Source organism: Falco punctatus (assembly GCF_963210335.1).
Source record: "Falco punctatus genome assembly, chromosome: 11".
Lineage (NCBI taxonomy): Eukaryota > Metazoa > Chordata > Aves > Falconiformes > Falconidae > Falco > Falco punctatus.
Window position 1 is genome coordinate 263351 of NC_137591.1, and position 20295 is coordinate 283645.

Below are 20295 nucleotides of genomic sequence, written 5' to 3' on the forward strand. Positions count from 1 at the left end.
GCTATTATTAAACATTTGCCATTTTAAAATCAAGACAATGCACAGCTATTACCACTAGTTAAAATTGGATATATTAATTGCAGAGAGATACTGTAACATAATATTCTACTAAAAGCACAACTTGGATCAAGGTGGCTTAGATCTCACCAAGCTAGGGGAAACAAATGTCTTTTTCATATACATATATATTTCATCTGATTTTACACTAAACTTATTAAACTATTCTAAAATGCATACATATAAAGTATGCTTGAGAACCAATAATTTGATTTTCATTTTCATGTTTTTTTAAGAAACATTCTTAGCATCTTAAAATTACTTCGAATTAAATTTTCCAATATCACAAACTCAACTAATCTCATCTCCTTCTTCAAATATCCACCCATGATTCCAAGACACCCTTTACAAAAAATAAATGTAAAAATTCAGATTAAAGCTCCTTAACACCTAATGTCTTCCTTTCTGAAGACCCTAAACCTCATTGTATTTTCTTATCTAGTCTTCTTTCTTTTCCCACGTAGATAAAACCCCCAACCCAGCTGTTCTAGCAATTTACCCAACATAACATAGCAAATCTACCTTGGGATGGTACTGTAGACCTACAATAAACCTGATGTTTATACCTAAACTGAACTCTATAGACCTATGATTCATAATCTCACATTATTCAGATCAAAACAGCTAATTTCATAAATGGGGCTGTTCTGTGTTCAGCTATGGCTGACTGCAGTATAGTTGACTGGAGACGAATTTTGACACATTCCTTCATCTCACTCCTCCCATACCACTTCATACAGTACTGAACTTTAACAGCACCAAGTCAAAAAACAACTGTCTCCTAGTGCTACTGTTTTGGTGTTTAAAACCTAAACTGTGAGCCAATAAGAAGCACAGTCTCAGAGATGAGGCATCCTCTGCAATCAGAACTGGCGGGGATAAGATGATGGACAAAATGAGCTGACCCTCCCACTTCTCCCCAGCTTCCCTCTGGGTGCCTGCCATCACAGATTGTACAACAGTATTCTTAACCAAGACTAATAAAGTCCACACACACCAAATTATGCCTCACTACGTAAGAAGCACTGCTTTGAAGCACTAAATTACAGTACTTCCTAGACACAACATTTACCTAATGGGGTGATACCATTTTAATTCTGTGTACTGAACTTTTAATCTATGAAAGACCGAAAATATGTATATAGTGCTTCTTTTAGTATCTCAGCTAATTTTTGTTTCATCTTTGCAAAATGGTGTTACATTCTTCCAGATTCTGTTGGAGAAGCTACTAATGACATTTTGCTTGGAAATCTGTGACCCAAGATTGTCATACTGTGTTACTTAGATGAGGAAATGTGCAACCTGCTGAGCAATACTGAAGTTACAACCACACTATGAAAAGCAATCGATACATACACTTTGGCATAATTTCTCAAACTGGAAAAACCTTTCACAATCTCAGTCATCTTAACTTTCAGCTGAAAGCCAAACTAAACCTTACAATAGCTGAATTTAACAGATTCTTTACTTAAACCTTCTTGAATTCACTTAAATACTCAGAAAAGACGTCATTATTAAATAACCATTAAGTCTAAAGTATCCAAAATAAGAAAAATACTTGCATATACAAGGCATGCTCCATTTACACTTTCAAAAACATCTAAACTATATTAGGATTTGGTAGCATAGGCATATTTACTGATCTGAAACACCAATAAACTCTACCTGCTTCATAGTGATCACTTACATTCTTTTCCACCATTAACTTCCCTTGTTCTTCACTGAATTTGCTCTCGAGAAGCAACAAGATAAGAGCATTGTCAAAACAGGGAGATCCCACTGAAGAGGTGTAATACACCAAACCTGCCATTTTCTTCTGAGTAAACTCAATCTGTACCCCAAAAATCAAAACTAATTCTTACCAGAAATCAGGAAGGGCAAGATCAGAATTGGAGTTTATCTAAGAATTTAAGATTAAAAGGCTATTTGAACTGCAATTGGCTACGACCTGCACGAAATCTTTGATGCTGCACACACCCAAGCCTGAACTTCCATTTATTCTACCTGTGTTCTGTAAGCCACAATATGTCAGCAACAGCATTCCCATGAAGTTTCATCTGAGGCCTGCTGAAAATGTAACTGTTATTCTGAATCTTCTAATCAGAACAACCCCTGGCCCATAACATCAGCTGATCCCAGTACTATCTCTTCTTTTCAAAGCAAATAAAAGTTGAAGATAATAATAAGCATTTCAAATAAAGTATGATAATTACACAAATTTTATTTGGAAGCTGGTTAGTTTTTCAGTTTGCCACACTACAAAAAAATACAGCAACCAACAAACTTTCTTCAAAATGTGATATCCTGGATACATTGCCTTTACTACAGATCAATGAAAGACTGATCAAGGAATCTCACATACAATACAGCAAGCATAAATAAATGTACAGATGCACACACACAAACACAGAATCATATAATTGTTTAAGTTGGAAAAGACCTTTAAGACCATCACGACCAACTGTAAACCCAGCCCTGCCGAACCCACCACTAACCCATGCTCCTAAGCACCACAGCTATGCATCTTTTAAATACCTCCAGGGATGGTGACTCCACCACCTCCCCAGGCAGCCTGTTCCAGGGCTTGACAACCCCTCCCATGAAGAAATTTTTCCTAATACCCAACCTAAACCTCCCCTGGCCATTGCTTCTTGTCCTATTGCTTGTTATTCGGAAGAAGAGACCGACCCCACCTCGCTACAACCTCCCTTCAGGTTATAGACAGCAAGGTGGTCTCCCCTGAGCCTCCTTTGTGGCTAAACACCACACATGTAAAATCAGAGGGAACTGGAGACTTGGGTTTGTTTCACTGTTAAGTTGCATAAAGTCTAGAGAAATCTGTCCTATGGGTTTCAACATCATAGTTATTCTGATTCCCCAATTCCTGGAGTAGTCACAAAGAAAACCGTGGATCACAACAGCTTTAGGAAATTACAGAATTCATGTTAGTTGCATTTTGCAAAACAACAATTCAGTAGCAAGTGGAAAGCCAATTTGTATTCCCTACCAGGAATAAGTAATTTTTAAAAATAAATTTTAAAATAATTTAATTGCTTCAGAAAATTACCATTAAATAACTTCAAGAACACTAAAGACTCAATTGATAATTAGTCAGAATGTGAAAGAACTAACTTTGAATCTCTTTACTTCTGCACTACCAGAGCACACAGTCACATAACATGGCACAAGGCATCATTACCCTGTAACACAACTTTATTCATAAGAAGCACTGCAAAATGTACACCTAACGAGCCACTACATAGGTGTTGTTCTGGAAAAAGTGCTCTACACCTTTGAAGATGCCAACATAAAATGCATAAAACTTGTATAAAGAAGCAAGCCCCTAATAATGATACATGATATACAAGCCCCTAAAAAGAAACCTTGATTAGAAACGTGCATAAATTCGGGCTTTTCAGCTCAGTCACCACACAAAAGCAACATGTCCACAAAAATAATCCCACTTTGGACAATTAACAGAAGTCTGAATTCTAAGTACATTGGTAACTTAAGCATGAATGCAAAGCAAACAACAAGAGGCTGCAATACCAAAACATCTAACCAGTATCTGAAGTAGTATTTTCCTCTATAGGTGCATCTTTCATTGGCAGGCATCCTCTGTCATATAGAGCATGTTATGTTTTGTGCTTTGAATATATTTCATTATCTTACTGTATCACATTAAAAATAAAGTATGTTTAATAAAATAATGTTAGAAATATAAGTAGGACTACTTCCTCTAAAAGCTGTTAATTTTACCTGAATATCCTATAAGAGGAGTACGGTTTCTGCAAACAGGTCTACTAGAAGAGAGGGGTGTTCTTCCTATACATGTGCTATTCAGGCCTTGCAGAGAAGAACCTGTGAGATTCAATGTGCTAGCATTTTCTACACAGGAACTTTTGTCCCCGAAATATGATTCTGGTGGGGGAGGGAAGAAAAAAAATTAACTTTTGAAAGCAGACACATTAAATTTTTTATTCAGAAAGCAATATATAACTATACAGCTTAGAAAACTTTTTTTCATACCACACACAGAGATATCCAAGCAATAACCTTTACTGTCATTCCACAAAAGCTCTCCAAAAGTAAAACAAAAGTCAGTCTGTTTTCAAAACAAGTTTTTATCTATATGGTTATCTTCAACAATGGCATTACTTGCAGCACCAACAAAAATCTTTGTTTACGTTGCTGGAGTGAAATAATACAACAGAAGTAACTTTACAATGCATAACTTCATGTCCTAATGAATTCCAGATTTATGAAAGAATGCTCTACTTCAGCTCTACCTCGCATTTGCCCATCAGTTGTAAAATGTGTATCTGGAACTGCACATGTTTATGAAAAATTTGTTTTAAAGCTCAGCATTTTTTTCAGAAAAAGGACAATTAAAGAAAGCAAAGAACCATGCTCAAAAACACCTCTGCTTGAGAATGATCTCCCTTTGAATTTACAGGGTTCAACTTTCAGAAATCATAAAATAATCTAGGACATGTTTGTTATGTACAGTATCTTAAGATTTACCTACATTTTTAAGTCCTGTGAATCTTTTTTTCCTCATATCAGATCACTATTTAGTTTCAATAAATTATTTGAAGTATTTTACTTATTTTCAGTACCCTTGAGATAACTAAAAACAACATCACATCCTTAATCTATCTTGGGTAACTGCTTTTCAAGATCAAAAAATGATTAAAATATATGGAGTTTTTCCACTTAAAACTTAAAAAATTCCAAGTATTAAAGAGACACACAAACACAAATGCTTTTGTTCCTTCTGTTACATTAAAAATAGATCTACAAGATAAAATACTTCAGTACTGTTCTCAGATGACCCCTTGACTGCACGACATTTTCTCATGGTTGGTACAAAAATATTCACAGTATTGTTTTGGTGAGGTAGGTTGGTTGATTTTTTTGGGGGGGTGTGTGATTTTTGAAAATTTTATGAAACTATGACAGCTGAAAAAAACCGTTATTAGTTCAGATCGTTAAATTTTTTTAAAAAAGAGTGCACTGCAATACATACAGATTATTTTTAAAATAGCATTCACTTAGATTTTGGCATAAGTTCTCTCAGAGGTTTGGCAAAAGAGACTCTGCTGTTAACATGGGGAAAAAACCCACACTTTGAAAGACCAGATGAACCAAACACCTACAGCTATTTTTTAAAACCAACGTTTAACACATAAATTGTGCCCTGCTCAAATCAGCATTCTAGGTTTTGTAGGTTTTGTTTGTTGCTTGGGTTTCTCCTAGGATTCACGACTGATCACAACCGCATTACCTTCTTCACATTTTATGCATACTAGAGACGTGTCTACTTCAGAATGCACTTCAGCAAGCGTTAAAATTATTTCCAATTCTTTCTATAGCTTTTCCACCGAAAAAAACCCACAAGCTGAGCTACGTTTTCCCGCCTGCCAAGACACTGCCTCTGCCGGCAGGTTCCAGCCTCCGGACGGGGCGAGGCGGAGGCTCGCCGTGCCGGGCTGCGAGGGGGGGTGGGGGTGTCAGGAGACTGGGGCTGACGGGCCAAAGAATCCGAACCACATCAAACCCCAAAACCAGCCAACCAAGAAACCAAACCCCTTAACAACGGAACGTGGTTCAGGTCCCCAGTAAAGCAAACGTCTCGCAATTCCAACCAGCTTATTGACCCCAGCGGGGAACTCAGATACTGCTATCTAAAAAACTTACACTAAGAAAACAATAAAACTTTAAATTAGTGCAAGAAACGACCACCCTGGCTCTGTCGGGGTGAACGGAATAAAAAAATAATAAAAAAGAGGTCGCCAAGACAAAGGGACGCTGCTCGCTGCTGCCCCCTTCCCAGTACCGCCGGTGCGGGCTCTTCCGAGGCCCGTCCCAGACTAGGGGGCAGAGGGCAAGAAAAGGGATGAAGGCCCGGACAGAGACGGCAACGCGGCACCCCACCTCCTCTTCCCGGAGCCAGCGGCTTCACCCTGCCGCCGCTGGTGGCCCGGCTGGGAGCGAGGCCTTCCCCACTGGAGCCACTCGGCCTCGCCGCGCCGCTGGAAAAGGCGTCGGTGCTTCCCGGCGTCTGCAGCAGCCCCAGGGCGTAGCGGGTCGTCGGCTCCGCTCGCCCGCCCAGCCCCGACGTGGAAGAGCCAGAGGCCGTATGGGACTCTGAGGAGGCCGCCCACCCGCCCGCGCTCGCCTTACTGCTGTCTTTTAACATGGCCGCCTCGCCCAGACCAGCCACCGCACCGAGCCCCGCGGCGACCCCCCAGCCCCTCAAAATGGCGGCGGCCGGAGCCCACCGCAAACGCCTCGCACGCGCACAGAGAGAGCGCGCGGGCCGGGCCGGGCGCGGGCTCCCGGCTGAAGGGCCACGCCGCCGCGCCTGAGGCCGGTGCCACGGGCAGCGCAGCTGCTGGGCAGGCAGCGAGCCCCAGGCAGCAGCAGGGGAGGCTCTTCTAAAGGGTAAAGCGCTTACACAGCTTGCCCCACACCCGTTCTTTGACTTTCAGAGACTTTCCACAGGGGCAGCACACCCTTCCCCCTGCGCAAGAGATCCCAGTAAAAAACACAGCTTGTTTACATCTAGAATGGTCTTAAATATCTGGCCTTCTATGTGCACTTTCGAACGCTGGAACACTGCAACACTGCTTTGCATGTCAGCACATAATTGAAGCAGTTATGTGTTACGTTATCATTTTGACTAGTCAAATTTTGCCTCTGGAATTTAACACACCTGCATTAAAATACACTTCAGGCTGAAGCCAGCCCTTGCCAGGCCACAACTTGGCAGGCAGCTGCAGCCTGATGGCTCCCAGCTCCAGAGAACGGCTCAGCTGCAGCCCCCCAGCCGCTCCTGTGGCCCTCCAGCTGAGTGGCCCCAGTCAAATGTGAACCCCAATGTCTGAACCTCTTGCCCCACCGCAGCACAAAGGACTCAGTCTGGCAGCTGCTTGGCCCTTACTGCCACCACCCTGAATGGCGAGTCCCACGTCGGACCTTCCACACGACTTCCGACTCCTGAAGCTGGTCTTGGACCTTCTCTTCTCCGACAGAGATCCAAGTTCGTGGCAAGAAAAGCAGAAACAAAAGGGCCATCCGTCTTCCACCACCCCTTCTTTCCTAACAGCCACAAACGGCAAGGCTGAGTTCACCTAACCAAGCTGTCTCGACAAAGCTGAAAGGGAGCATCCTTGGAATAAAGCACATGCCTCTGGACTTGACCGTGTTCTCAGAAGGCAACATAATAGCTGCCCATTCACCCCATGCACACACAGATTTTCATTTAGTAAACGTATCTACAGACACACAATTTTATGTATCCGAATTACTCATTATTCTTCCACAAATTCTCATATGGTGTCTTGCCAAATTTATTGTTGGGAACATCAGCTATGCTATAGCACTTAAGATGAAGTGCTAAGATAATGTCAGGAACCTTCCATACAAAGATTTCCATGGGAAAAAAAAAGTTATTGAAGTACAAATTTCTGAAAGCCTTTAATAAAAGACCTGTAACCTAAGACTCAGAACAGTAAATTAATTACTGCTAAGCTTCTAACTACAATAAGGGGGGGGGGCGGGCAGAGAAATCTTCAGTACTTTTAACAAAAGAAGAGGTAGACAGTAACACCACCAAAATGACAGGAGTCTGAACATAAACACACTGGGCAACTGATTTTTTTTTCACAGTACATCTAATAAAAATGTTATTTTGTTTGCGTAAGAACAATTGTGATGACTCTCCTACAAATAAAATGTGTTAAAAAAACGATGTAAAGAATATTCTTCCATTCTTAGGAAGTTTTTGGTTTGTGCACATACTCACCCTTTTTTTAACCTATCATCTTTTAAGATCTTTACAAATCACAGCTGATTTTAGGAAATGAAGTAACCAGACCTTCTCCAGAGAAAAACTCTGATAGTATTAACGGGTTTTCAACCTACAGTGAAGTGTTCTACACTGTCATATAGCATCACCCACATGTTAATTCCCAGGGTGTCTCAAGCCTATACTAGATTAGAAATTCTGAAGAGGATTCTATTTTGTCTACACAACATGGAAAAAATGGCAAATTCCTATGTACTGAACAGTGCTTCCTTAGATCAAAAGAAGTGGCACTTGCACAAGTAACCTGGAACGAGAAAAATTTTAAAATTTTCTGTTAAACACTGCAGTCAGATAAAACCTGATCAGTGCTCTCATTCCCTCACACTCAACACAGAACCTACTGTAACTTTCTTCCAAAGCTTGAAAAATAAATTAATTCCAGACTTTGACCAAAGAATTCATCAGGCAACTGGACAGCTAAATCTAATTATGCTCTAGCAGGGTTTTTTACCTTATCTAAAAGCCCGTAGAGGCAGCTTTAAAAATTCGTTAAGAATTACTTGAGCATTCATTCTCTCTGAAAACTTCTACAGATTAAGGTCTACCAAAAAGTTACTTTGTGCAGTTCCAGCTAACTCTACTAACACAAATAGGCTGGATAAAACTAACCAGGTGGCCTTTAAAACTTTAGACCTTCCTTAAGTACAGAGATTATCAAAGACTTCCTCCTCTTCACAATTACATTTTACCGCACATTTCAACCGAAATACCATTCAGTCTCAGCCAGGGTGTGTGGAATGTACATTAAGAGGCAACTTTAGGGGTTCTGTGAAAACAAAGAGGACTTCATCCTTCAGAGAACAAGTATTTTCCAGGGTTAGTTTTATTCTCAATTACACCATAACCAAGTTGGCAATTATCATCTTAAGAGCTATGAAAGCAGGACTTCAACCCAGCAATGAATTTAGGATCAGCTCTCAGTTACAAGTCTGTCCTATTAAGACCTTCTCTGGAATGCTTTATGTTAGCAAGTTTCACTAAACATACTTGAGATAGGCTCCATTTTCAAGTATCAGCAAAATCTAAGGGACTCATCAATAAATGAAGACATTTATATACTTAATGGAACCATAATTTTTGCTTTCACCAGTACCAATTACTATCAGAAGAAAAAGCTTGTTTGACAGTATAGAAAACTGATGGCAAATGTCAACAGGATGAATTAAATGCACATGTGTATGGCATTAAGTGCATGGCTTAAGTAGGGTTTTGTTTGGCATTGGTTTGGGTTTTTTCCCCCCATATTCTTTTAAAGTGCTTTGTGTGACCCACCACCAAACATGCTTGTGTAAAGACATATGTTAGCATAGTTGGTATCACAGTAATACAAAAACCAAGCATTCACACTATTGCTTTGACTTGAATTTTTCTACATCTCTTATATACAACTAAAGAACACATTACACTCAGATAATTAGAACCAGCCTGTTCTGATAGTTTACAAAGTGAAAAAGCCCACAGTAAAGCTACTGCTTTACTTTCATAATGTAAACACATCTCAAAAGTATATGCTAAATTTCAGAGATGAGGTTACTTAAATCAATAAAACCAAAGTAACTGGGCATATCAACCTTTTTTCTCGACAAGGCTTAGCTCACAAGCTCAGGCTGTACATTTATTCTTCGAAGGACATCTTCAGGCATACAAAAGACAGGATTGACGGCCTTAATCTGTTCTTCTCCTAATAAAGATAGTCCAGCAATTCCAAATAAGGTGTGAAATGGATCCACCTGGGAGAAGAAAGAAAGTTTGTGTCTGTTTCCAAAAGCCAACCAGCTTTTCATTTGTATGGAATGAAGCTTTTGTTTGCTAGCAAGAGAACTGCAAATCTCCGTGGCTGGAGAAGGCACCACAACTGAACAAACTCCCATTCGTGCTGACAGGCAAGACAATTTCCACAGCGTGCATTTACAATACTATGATTTACTGAGAGACGCTTGTCAATATCAAAGCCAGAGAAGCATTAAGACTTTTAAGTGCTAGGCTTTTCTTGGAGAATTCTGAAAAGGGAAAAAAAGTCTTTCTGTGAGCTCCTTAGAAATACAAAAACCTTCCCATTTCAAGAACATCAAAACACTTTCCAAATGACAGACCAGAGTCAAGAGATTCGTCCCCCTTCCCCCAAGTGGGAATAGTGTATCAGCTTGCAAGGAAATAGAAAGCTACTGCAGTTTTTAATGCATTTGTGGAGAAAAAAGAAGACATGATCAGCTGCAACAAAACCAGCTAAGACTTCCCCTTGACAGCTGACAAATAAGCAGCAAAGCGTTCTATAGGAATTGCACTGAGGTCTCATAACACTTTTAATTCTACCTGCCCATCACCCTTGAAAGATAGGAACTTTACTTGCAATTTTACCTGGACAATCTCAATTACTTCCACTTGAAACCAGAGAACAGACCAGCTAAACGATAACCGCTCTCTCAATCAAGCAGAAAATCCGTACCACCAGCCTCTTCACAATGTTATCACAAAAGCTTCTTCCTCCCTCATCTAGTCAAATGCCAGTGAGAGGATTTATTCAGTGGCTGGGCTGGCACAGAGCAGAAGTTAGTGTCTAAGGATTCTTAATAAAACTTAAGACTCATTCAGATCAGGCAAAACCACCGAGAGAGTTGAAGACTACTTAACCTGCACTGGACTCTAGCCTGCGTATCATTTTAAAAACAAAACAAACCCCAGAACATCTCACACATCCCCCCAAAACCACCATCAAACACAGTATTTTAGTAGTGATCTTCCAAGTGTGAGAAATTAATTTGTGTGGTACGTGTTATGGGAACCAAACCAGAATTTTTAAGGAGCAACAACTGACTTCAGTGGCAGATACCACAGTGCAAGTGCAATATAAAACATGTGCTTCCTAAGTGAGTCTTCAAAGGCAACTCTACCCTATTCTTTGCTTCAGAGTAAACTGCAGGCTCTGCAGAACACTTACACCTGGATCACAAGTTAAGTTACACTCAAATGAGAAAACTTACTTTTTCAGTTGAAATGTTCAATTCAGTACATTTTATGTAGTAAAGGATTCCTTACCATATCTCCTGGTCTGTCAGCAAACCCTCCAGTCTCCTCATCCTGGCAAGCCAAAATAAAGCAGCGCAGTTTCTCTCTGTCAATCCAATGTAACCTGCCAATCATCTTCAAAGATGCTAGCACCCACCATGAGTAACATACATCAGGTAACTGCCAAGCAGAGAATATTGTTATTTGATTTTGTTTTAAACACGACGCTGCAAATTTTATTGGTGATTCTGCAAATTACTAGGTGTGCTGTCATAATAGTGTTGCAGAGAAACACCAGAGTTGCAGAGTTTCTTTGGGGTTAAAGAGAAAAAAATTCCTGGATGCAGTCCCTTTTCAGAGGACTTCCTTTTTTTCCAGGAAGGAAAGGTCTCTTTTTCAACTCTCTTTCCTTCAAGAAACAAAACCACAAGAATGTGATTTTGAAACAGCTTTCACATTCTGCGAGAAAGGCTGAAAAACCACAGTGCCTTTTTCAGAAGTACAAAGAACTTCACCTCAACTAGTTTCATAAAAAAAGCTACAGTACTATGCACTAAAAACCAACTAAACAAAATGGTTGGTTGGTTATCTATTTGCCAGTGGAGATTATCATAGCTACACAATTTCCTAGTGTGACGCGAAACACTAAACACCCAGGATTTACATCCAGTACAACAGTAATTTTTGTACAAATCCTATAGAAGAGATCATTCCCAATGTCAGAAAATACTCAAGCCCTGATTTAACAGGAACCTGGTTCAGGTGGTCAGCAAGGCATAATTCAGCACATATACTTTCTTGAACGGAGGACTCAAACTAAGCACAGCTAAGGACTGCATAACAAGTGTTAGTGACAAACTGAAGAATCAAAATGAAGGCCTGACTTTGTAAAGTTTACTAAACATTTCTGGAAAATTTAATGACTGCTGAGAAGTACTTCAGCTTCAGAAAAAATACCTATTGAAGTTTGAACAAACAAAAGAAAGCACCTCCTACCTTCTCTGGTCGTCCGTTGAGACCTCCAGAAGGTAACTGGCGTTCACAAAGCCACCAACCCAGCAAGTCAACATTTACTTGATGCAACTGGTCGGTTATAGCCAGAAATCCTGTGCAACAATAGATCTAAAATTACAGACATAAATATTTTGTGTATTTAAAAACTAAGTATAGTTTGGCAGACTAAATACAGAAAGACCTCAAAGCAGGAATATAGCCATGCAAACACAATACAAAATAAGCACACAATTCGACTTTTAGTTTCAGTGAGTTTTACTTCTCCATTAGAAAAGCATGTTACTGTTACAGTTGGGTTTGTCCAAAAGTACCAGTCACGCATCGTAATTATAAACCAGTAAGATTTTACTAATATAAGACACTAGTGCAAGGTTTGCAAAAAGATCCTCAAAGATCAGGCAGAGCCATACAGTTTTATTTTAAAAACACACACTGGGGTTCGTTGGTCAAGCCTGGGGTGCTCAAACTGATTTCTGCAGGCTGGATATGGCCTTCACAAAAATTTTGCATCCAGCCCACGCTCTGTTCCTGTGTGTGCGCCCCTCAGTCTAAGCTCGTGGAGAGCAAACTAAAGACCAAATGAATTCTCTAGCAGCAACAGTTTAACCCTGAGCATTAACTATCCTGGCAATCCCACATGCACCTAGTCACATCAGGCTTATTACCAGCATGCCATGTACTGTATGTGCATTGATTAACCTCTGTTTATTTTTTAGAGTGCAATGGTCACATTTCATGCAGTCACTAAGAAAGCAGCCAAGCACAAAGTACAAGAACCAACAGTATCAACTGAAGGCTGCTCATAATTCCCTGTCCTAATAGAACACACCCCTAAAAAGCCAACATCCCACACCCCACACACCCCACCCCCGTAAAAAAAAAGCCAACAAAAGCACACATCAACAAGGATGTGGCTATCTAAGAATAGTGCAAAATAAATGTGACACTCCCAGAAAACTTTTGAACTACTGTGCAGACGAAGGAGTTGGCCTTTACAGCATTTTAAGGAGCTTATGAACATGCACTACGTATCTAATCCTCCCAGGAAATGCCAGCTGCAAACACAGTGAGTTCAGCTATTTAATCTGACTGCCTTGACAACTATAACATGGTCCAGCCATGTAGACCATACAGGCAATGGCACTGTAGATAAAACACTCTTTAAGATAAGGTACACTTATCAGATTTAAATTATTTTTCCCATTTTAAAAAAAGGGTATGGGGTGGGTGGGTGTTTTTTAAAAAACCCAACAAACAAACAAAACCCCCACTGCTTTTTCTCAACAAAACACCTCTAATACTTTCATGTGTTGAGGTAGGTAAATGCTGGCTATGACACTGCTCACCATAATTATGCAAAATAAACAAGTGATTTGCAACAACATTACAGTATCTTATTAAAGGTTGATACTGATTCATAAATTCAGGTTAAGTGCAATGATCCCTTCTATGAAAAAAAATAAAAATAGCAAAGGTAGTTTTTATGTAAGTTTTCTGCTGGAAGATGTCATTGAGATTTTCTTCGTTGAAAGATCCCTTAATTTTCCAGTTATAACACTGCATTCTCTTCTCAACTAGATTTTACTGAGCATTTTTCAGAATTCACTGTTACTAGTAAAACACTCTTCAGTGCCTACAACAAAACATGATAAACATTCCCACGCCCAAGTTAGGCATCTCATCTTAAAATTTACTTTCCTCAAAAAATTAAACAAGCCTTGCATTAAGAAGGTTCACATCTCATTTCTGAGTACATCACTGATAAATATCAAACTATACATATACTGTTTTTACTGATAGCATACAAATACTACACTAAACATCAGATATTTATCAGTAAAAATACTATACAATTGACCTTTATGTTTCATTATGATCTGTGGCAGAGTCAGTGATGGATCTTGTCCAACGTCTTCATTAACATTCATTCCAAATTCTCCAAAAATCCTCATACTATTCCAACATCACTATGTGAAGATTGAAATACTCCTAAAAGTTGTTCCCTTATGATCTTTTTTTTGGTTTGTTTTCCTAGACCGTACCTTCCCAAGTCTCTACTCATCCTAGACTTATCTACCTATTTGCCCATTTATTTTAACTAAGATACTAGCATCGGGCATTTGGGAAACAATAAAGGTGGATCAATTGACATCACTGATAGATGCTGTAAACGCACTTATAGACAGTATGTGATGCTTGCTCATTTAAAACATTTCCATATAAAGAAAAACTCACCTGCCCTGCATGTGATTCGGAACCCGGTCTACAACCAAATCCTCCATCAAAGTTCATACAGGACAAAACGAATTCTACTGCTTTCCCCACATCAATAGCATCCAGTCTTCCCTGCAAGTCAGAAAAGCAACTAATGCACTTTATATTCCACCAAACCCATCAACTACAGGAACTTCAGGAGTAGCACAGAGAAGATTCTGTACTTGTGAAGGTAATGATTTAGGGCTTACCAGAAGCGCAAGAGTTGCTGCAGCACAGAAGGAGAACCTTGTATCTATTTCTCCTAGAATGTGGGGGTAGGAAATAAAATAAAGAGTATTTTAAATTTTTTTTATTGTTAATTAAACCACCACTGAAAATACGGAACAAAACATTAAAATACTAGGTTTTACACAGAACAACTATCAGCCAAAAACTGCCCCGTACTCTTTCCTCTTCCAGCCCATGAATTATTTAATCAGTAATTTAGAAAGTGTACACTACAACAAGTGACCTGTTAAGTTTACTGCACGTAAAGCAAACAACTCATTTCAAACTGGTGTACTGTCAGATATATAACCAAATCAACTAGTGGCAATTTACAAATAACTATAAATTTTAGAGTTCACCTGTAGCGCTCTACTAGATAATTCCAGAGCTGTGGACTCAAAAATACTCATACAACACTTGACCTGCCTTAAATCTGGGCAGAAGTAGAAGCTATTTTTGTTTCAGAAGACTGACGAAAGTTGCAAGTTTTCTTTTGCATACTTATACCTGGAAGCTACACCTGTATCAGAAAGATTGCTCAGCAAGTCCGTACCAATGTAGCTCTCCTAGCACAAACTCTGAGCAATTAATATTTGAAGTAAAAATTTAAAATTGAACCCAGCCACAAACATTCATTTTTTTGGTCAAACTGATCTAAGACACTTCTTCTTAAGAAATCCACAAGCTGAAACATACAAAAAACAAACACATGTTGTTCTGAATCACAACAGCTATCGGACCCCTTCAGCTGTGCTGTAATGGCCTCTAAGAGATAACAGTAAGCCATTGTGCATTCAGTATGTTTGTGTCAATACTCTAACAAGAAGGATCCAGCAAACTATGAACTATTTTAACACATAGTGTAACAGCTACCTTTACAAGTAGCATACATATACTGCCATAATCTTGATTGCTGAATTTTACCAAAACTATGAGCAATATGCAACAGATTTTATTAAAATTCCATGGGGACATATATTTTATATTGACTAAATATTTATGCTGCAGCTTAAAAATACCATCTTTGTTCACAATTTACGTGCAGAAACAAAATCAGTGTTAACAGAAGTTCGTAAGTACAAAGCCAGCTTTTCTCATTCCCATATAATGAAAAATTCTTTCGCAGCCAACACGGATAAAGACCGTAACTGCCTGCCATTGAATGGCAAGCATAAAACATTCCCTATGGAATAGCATATCTAGCATATCCAAGTACTGTCAAGTTACAAATGGTCAAAAGTCATCGTCTTTAAGATCTGGACAATTTATTTGTAATACAAGAAAGGAACTGAAGTTTTTAATATTTATGAAAGGAATGAAACACGACTCTGCCCTTCACAAAACCTCCTTTTTCATAATTCAAAATAGAAGTGTCCACATACAATACATAAGCAAAAAGACCATCCAAGAAGACTTCAGTTCATGGACTTACATGTCAACCTAGTCACTAAATTTTAAAGATCTGAAAATTACCCCATTTGTCTCCAGCAAATGATCCATCTTCTTGTTGCAAGTTCTGTATATATTCAACAATTTTATTTACATCAACAACATGGAGACTATCATATAAGGTAAGAATCTGGAGGGGGTGGGAAAAAGACACAGTAACAATCAAAGAGAGGCAAAAATTTTAAAAATTTTTAAAAATTGCTTTTTAAAAAAATCCTGGATTTATAAAAGACTTTAATTGACTGTGAATACTGTTTGGTAAGGTTTACTGAAATAAAATTTCATTCGCTGCAGTTCCATCTATCTCTGTCTAAAAACTTTAAGAAATTCTCAAATGAAAACACAGGCAATTCAAGCTGACCACTTTCATGCTTTGCTCTTTCCAACTTCTCTCTCTCTTTTCAAACTCATAATGAGATTTATTTGTTTTTATGTTAGCATTATGTAGAACACAGATTTGCATTACAGTTAATTTTGTAATGGAATAATGACATCCTAGACTTACAAATTTGCAGTTTGTGCACTGCTGCTACTTGGATATATGCAAGTGTAAGTTAAGCAGCTAGTTACTAACACCACCAACAGTCCAAGCCCATCAGCAATGATTGGTTTTGAGTTATAAGACTTTCATTTACATTCAATTTAAAAATAAAATTAACAGAATTCAGTAATTTAAGAAGTACGAACAATATGATTACACACAAACTGTAGAGTCAATATATTCTGGAAGAAAAATATAGGTCATAGTAGGGAACACAAAGGTTTCTGAACTAGCATTGATTTGAACCAGTGAAATCTCTATGACACAATGTCATGTGAAAACAACACCATTTCTGAGCCCCAGCTGGCTTTGTGGGTTTACTCATAACTTGCATAATCTGTAAAGACAGTAATTAAGAATTTACTATAAACAGCACAACAGAAAGACCAGTTGAAACCAATCAATATTATAGTGCCAATTCTGAAAAATACCAACTTCTATGACTTTGCACACCTAGGGTTAGCTGGAATCTTTCAATTGTTAAGATAAAATGTAAGTCTTAGGGAGATGCAAAAAAGAATGTACAACTCCAACAGAAAATATATAATCATAGTGTGCTCCTTAAAAAGCAAATCTGAACAAACTACTATTAACTGTGATCAAAGGAAGATATGACATGACCCTTTAAATGTTCTGGACACATACACAGGACTAAATGGTGTTTTTTCACTAAGAACATGCACTCTCACTAAGAACATGATGGTTAAACACAAAAATGTTACATCAGCACTTGCTAACACTTTTTAATTTGCATAAATCTAGAGCTGCATTCAGTTAACATGAAAAACACTTGATGTTACTAGGAGATATTATCTAAGAACTACCATCTCTAATAAGTAAAAGTAAGCAACCTCACATCATAGCCCTTTCTCCTTATACTGGATTGTGAAAGGACTGATTGGACAGTCTGGAAAAGCTCAAGCTTCACAGCATAAATAAACTTTAGCTCCAGAATTACTGGTACGCTGAGAGCCAGGAAGCTGAAGTAGTGATAAATGTCAACTTTAGAGCAGATAATACACAACAACACTCATCACCAACTCAAGAAAACAGCATTTTTCTGTCCTACCTAAGGGTTTCAAATCCAACACACTTTCTTCCTAAAACTGGAAGCTATCTTATTTATTTGTAGCACCCTTTAAATATTTCTTCCAGAAGACCGGACTAGAGATACAGTATGCAAGCAATCAAGCAATTGTTCAGAAGTGTTTGAGACTTTTTGGTATTTTTTCCCATGATGGTTTGCAGGAGGGGGGAAGAGGGGGGGAGGGGAGAAGACACATGAGAGTGAGAGATTAAATCTCTATTGGAGATAATTAAAGTGAAAAAATAAGACTGAGAATCACTTATACTCAGGGGAAGCGTACATACCAAATAAAATGCTCAACAAACTGGTACAATTTTAAAGTTTTACACTAAAAAAACATATTTGAGGAACACAACAAGAACCGAGTACCACAATTTTTCTTTTGTACAGTACTAAAGTGTAAACACACTACACAATTATGCATGTTACATAAATTACATAAATACTACATAACTATCTATTAGTGCATTATAATATATAAGAATCATAATCTAGTAATATATACATTAAAAAATAAAATCCAAAACTTTATTCTGGTCATATGTATGTTTCACCTCAATGTACGCTAAGAACTTATAAAATCCAAAATTATCTACAAAAAACTCCAGGAAAACCTGTGACTAAGAACTATTTCAAAACTGTCACAAAACTTACCAAGAATGCAGTCACCATTAAATGATCATTAAAAGCACAACGTTCCTAATTCTGACAGTTTTTTAGGAAATTATACAGCTAAATCCTGAAGTTTTGTCCATTAGATCATTTTTTTTTAAAGTAAGGTACTGGAAGTTTTTGCCATTGGCATCCAACAGCACTCACGTTCATAAGGCTTCCATCATCAAAATAATTAATTACAAGTGTTTTTTTCTAAAATTACCCTGTTACATTTACCTGAATGGCACTGAGGGTATACAGAAGATGAGGATCATGACCTATGCTGGCACTTACTCCACCACATTCATGTTGACATGATCTGATGAATGACAGAATTTCTTCTTTGTTCATTCGGTGCAGCTGCCCCATGAGATCCATTGCTGTCAGCCCCCAGTACACACCACTCATCCTCAAATATTCCGACATACAGTATTCCTAAGTAGTGGATTATTTTAGTTCTTAATCAGATAAGCACATCATCAACAAAGAGCAATGAAAAAACATTTACAAACTGTAATGCACCAACCATCTTCCATCCCATTAACAACTTACTACATATCAGCCACTCATAAATATTCTGTACACACACGCATACATACAGGCACACACAGGTATACAGCTACGTGACGTGTACTACGTTCCCTTCCTCCTGTTATTTCCTAGTTCAAAGCATCAAGCTCAATATCAAATTAAACCTGTACAAGCAGTTAGGCACCGATTCATTTCGGCTCATCAGCTATCACCTTATCCAAACTCCTGCTCAAATTACCACCCCAACTAGTCCCAAAATAACAAGTCTAACATTTAATGAACGTTACAAGCGTCCAAACTCCTACAATCTAAAGTTGCACTGGGAAGTGAAATTTCATACCGAGTTCTTACACAGATCACACCTCCTACAGAACCCATCAACATTATTTTCTACGTGCAGAACTTTTAAAGCACGAGAGCAATCGTAAGCAATAGCGCTCAGAGTCCTTTCGTGGACTGCAAAAGCAACCGCAACTCCTTCAGACGAGCAGTTACTGCTGCTTTCCACCCGGTGGAACCAGCACCCAGTTCTCGCAAGCTGCACCCCGTGCCCCGCGGCTGCGCAGCGGCGGTGCCGGGGGCGCGGATGCAGCCACGCTCCCCTGCGTCCTAGGGGATGAAGAAAGCACCAGCAGTTCATTTCTCAGGTCTTAGAGTAATTCTAGAGCTGAACTGATAATCTTGAAGCTCATACTCAGCTAATACACGCCGAAACTCATCACGGACCTCGGGAAACCGACTGCAGGGCGAGAAACAATTAGCGTGTGCGCACACACCAGGCCCTTGGCTCCGAGCACGGGGGCGGCGGTTGCCGTGACCGTTAACAAAAGCACAGCTCTACCGAAACAAATCGATACCTACGTAATCATCTTTCTTCGTTCCATACGAAGCGATATAGTCCGCGTGCTTCTCCGAAAGTAACGTGTTCGGGGCGTCAGGTTTTATTATAACATCCTTTTGCGACGTCCCCTGAAAAAGCACCGACACAACGCGAGCGGCACGGTCAGCCCGAGGGGTGCGGGCACCCGCAGCAGGGCCGCTCGGGGGCTGGGTGCGCGCCTCCCGCCGGCGCGGCCCGGTCCCGCCACGCCCCGCCCGCGGCCCGAGACCCCCAACAACGCCACGACACCCCCCCCGGCTGGCCCGAAAGGGGCCGGGGGGCAGGCGGAGGTGCCGGCGGGACACAGGCCCCGCGGACGCGGCTGCCGCGCCACCATCACCAGGTCCGGGCGGCGGGAGCGCTCCCGGGGCCGCTCCGCAGCCGGCATAGGGATGGCCGCCACCGCCAGCCCGCGCCGCCCCCCGACCCGCGGAGCAGCGCGGCGCGACCGGGAGCCTCTGCGCGGCACCCCGAAGGCGGCGGCGCGTGCCTCCCCACCACGGACACCCGTCCCCACCACGGACGCCCGTACCCACCATGGCCGCCGCCCGCACCGGAAGGAGCGTCGCCCGGCAGCGCGGGGCGGGCGCTGGGCCCGGCAGGGCCCCACTGCGGCTGCCTGGCCCCGCCTGGCCGCGTAGGCGTGCGGGGGGACCGCGGAGCCGGCGAGGGGCGCAAGCGGCGCACGCGTGGCGGGCGCTGGTACCGGCTGTCCTGCA

The 20295-nt window shown here is 40.3% G+C and overlaps 2 protein-coding genes across 3 annotated transcripts in view; both read right to left on the reverse strand.

The window, feature by feature from the left end:
* The window catches only part of MSH4 (mutS homolog 4), a 32624-nt gene extending 24037 nt beyond the window's left edge, over positions 1–8587 (reverse strand). The window contains exons 1-2 of the mRNA XM_080406817.1: positions 5995–8587; positions 3817–3978 (exon numbers count right to left, since the gene is read on the reverse strand). Coding sequence (XP_080262943.1) covers positions 3817–3978; positions 5995–6259 — 427 coding nt within the window. The 5' untranslated portion in view covers positions 6260–8587. The remainder of the gene's footprint in view (positions 1–3816; positions 3979–5994) is intronic.
* A 148-nt stretch (positions 8588–8735) lies between these two features.
* RABGGTB (Rab geranylgeranyltransferase subunit beta) lies at positions 8736–20207 on the reverse strand. 2 transcript variants are annotated; one of them, XM_080406832.1, is made up of 9 exons: positions 20113–20201; positions 19558–19665; positions 18403–18600; positions 15908–16013; positions 14416–14468; positions 14186–14296; positions 11933–12058; positions 10967–11116; positions 8736–9660 (listed from the first exon to the last, which is right to left on the reverse strand). In XM_080406832.1, the coding sequence occupies exons 1-9, from the start codon at positions 20113–20115 to the stop codon at positions 9520–9522; spliced, it is 996 nt and encodes a 331-aa protein (XP_080262958.1). In that variant the 5' UTR covers positions 20116–20201; the 3' UTR covers positions 8736–9519. The 2 variants fall into 2 exon arrangements, with proteins under 2 accessions (XP_080262958.1, XP_080262959.1); XM_080406833.1 differs by lacking the exon at positions 8736–9660 and adding an exon at positions 9667–9930 and having other exon boundaries at positions 20113–20207.
* Positions 20208–20295: the final 88 nt, after the last annotated feature.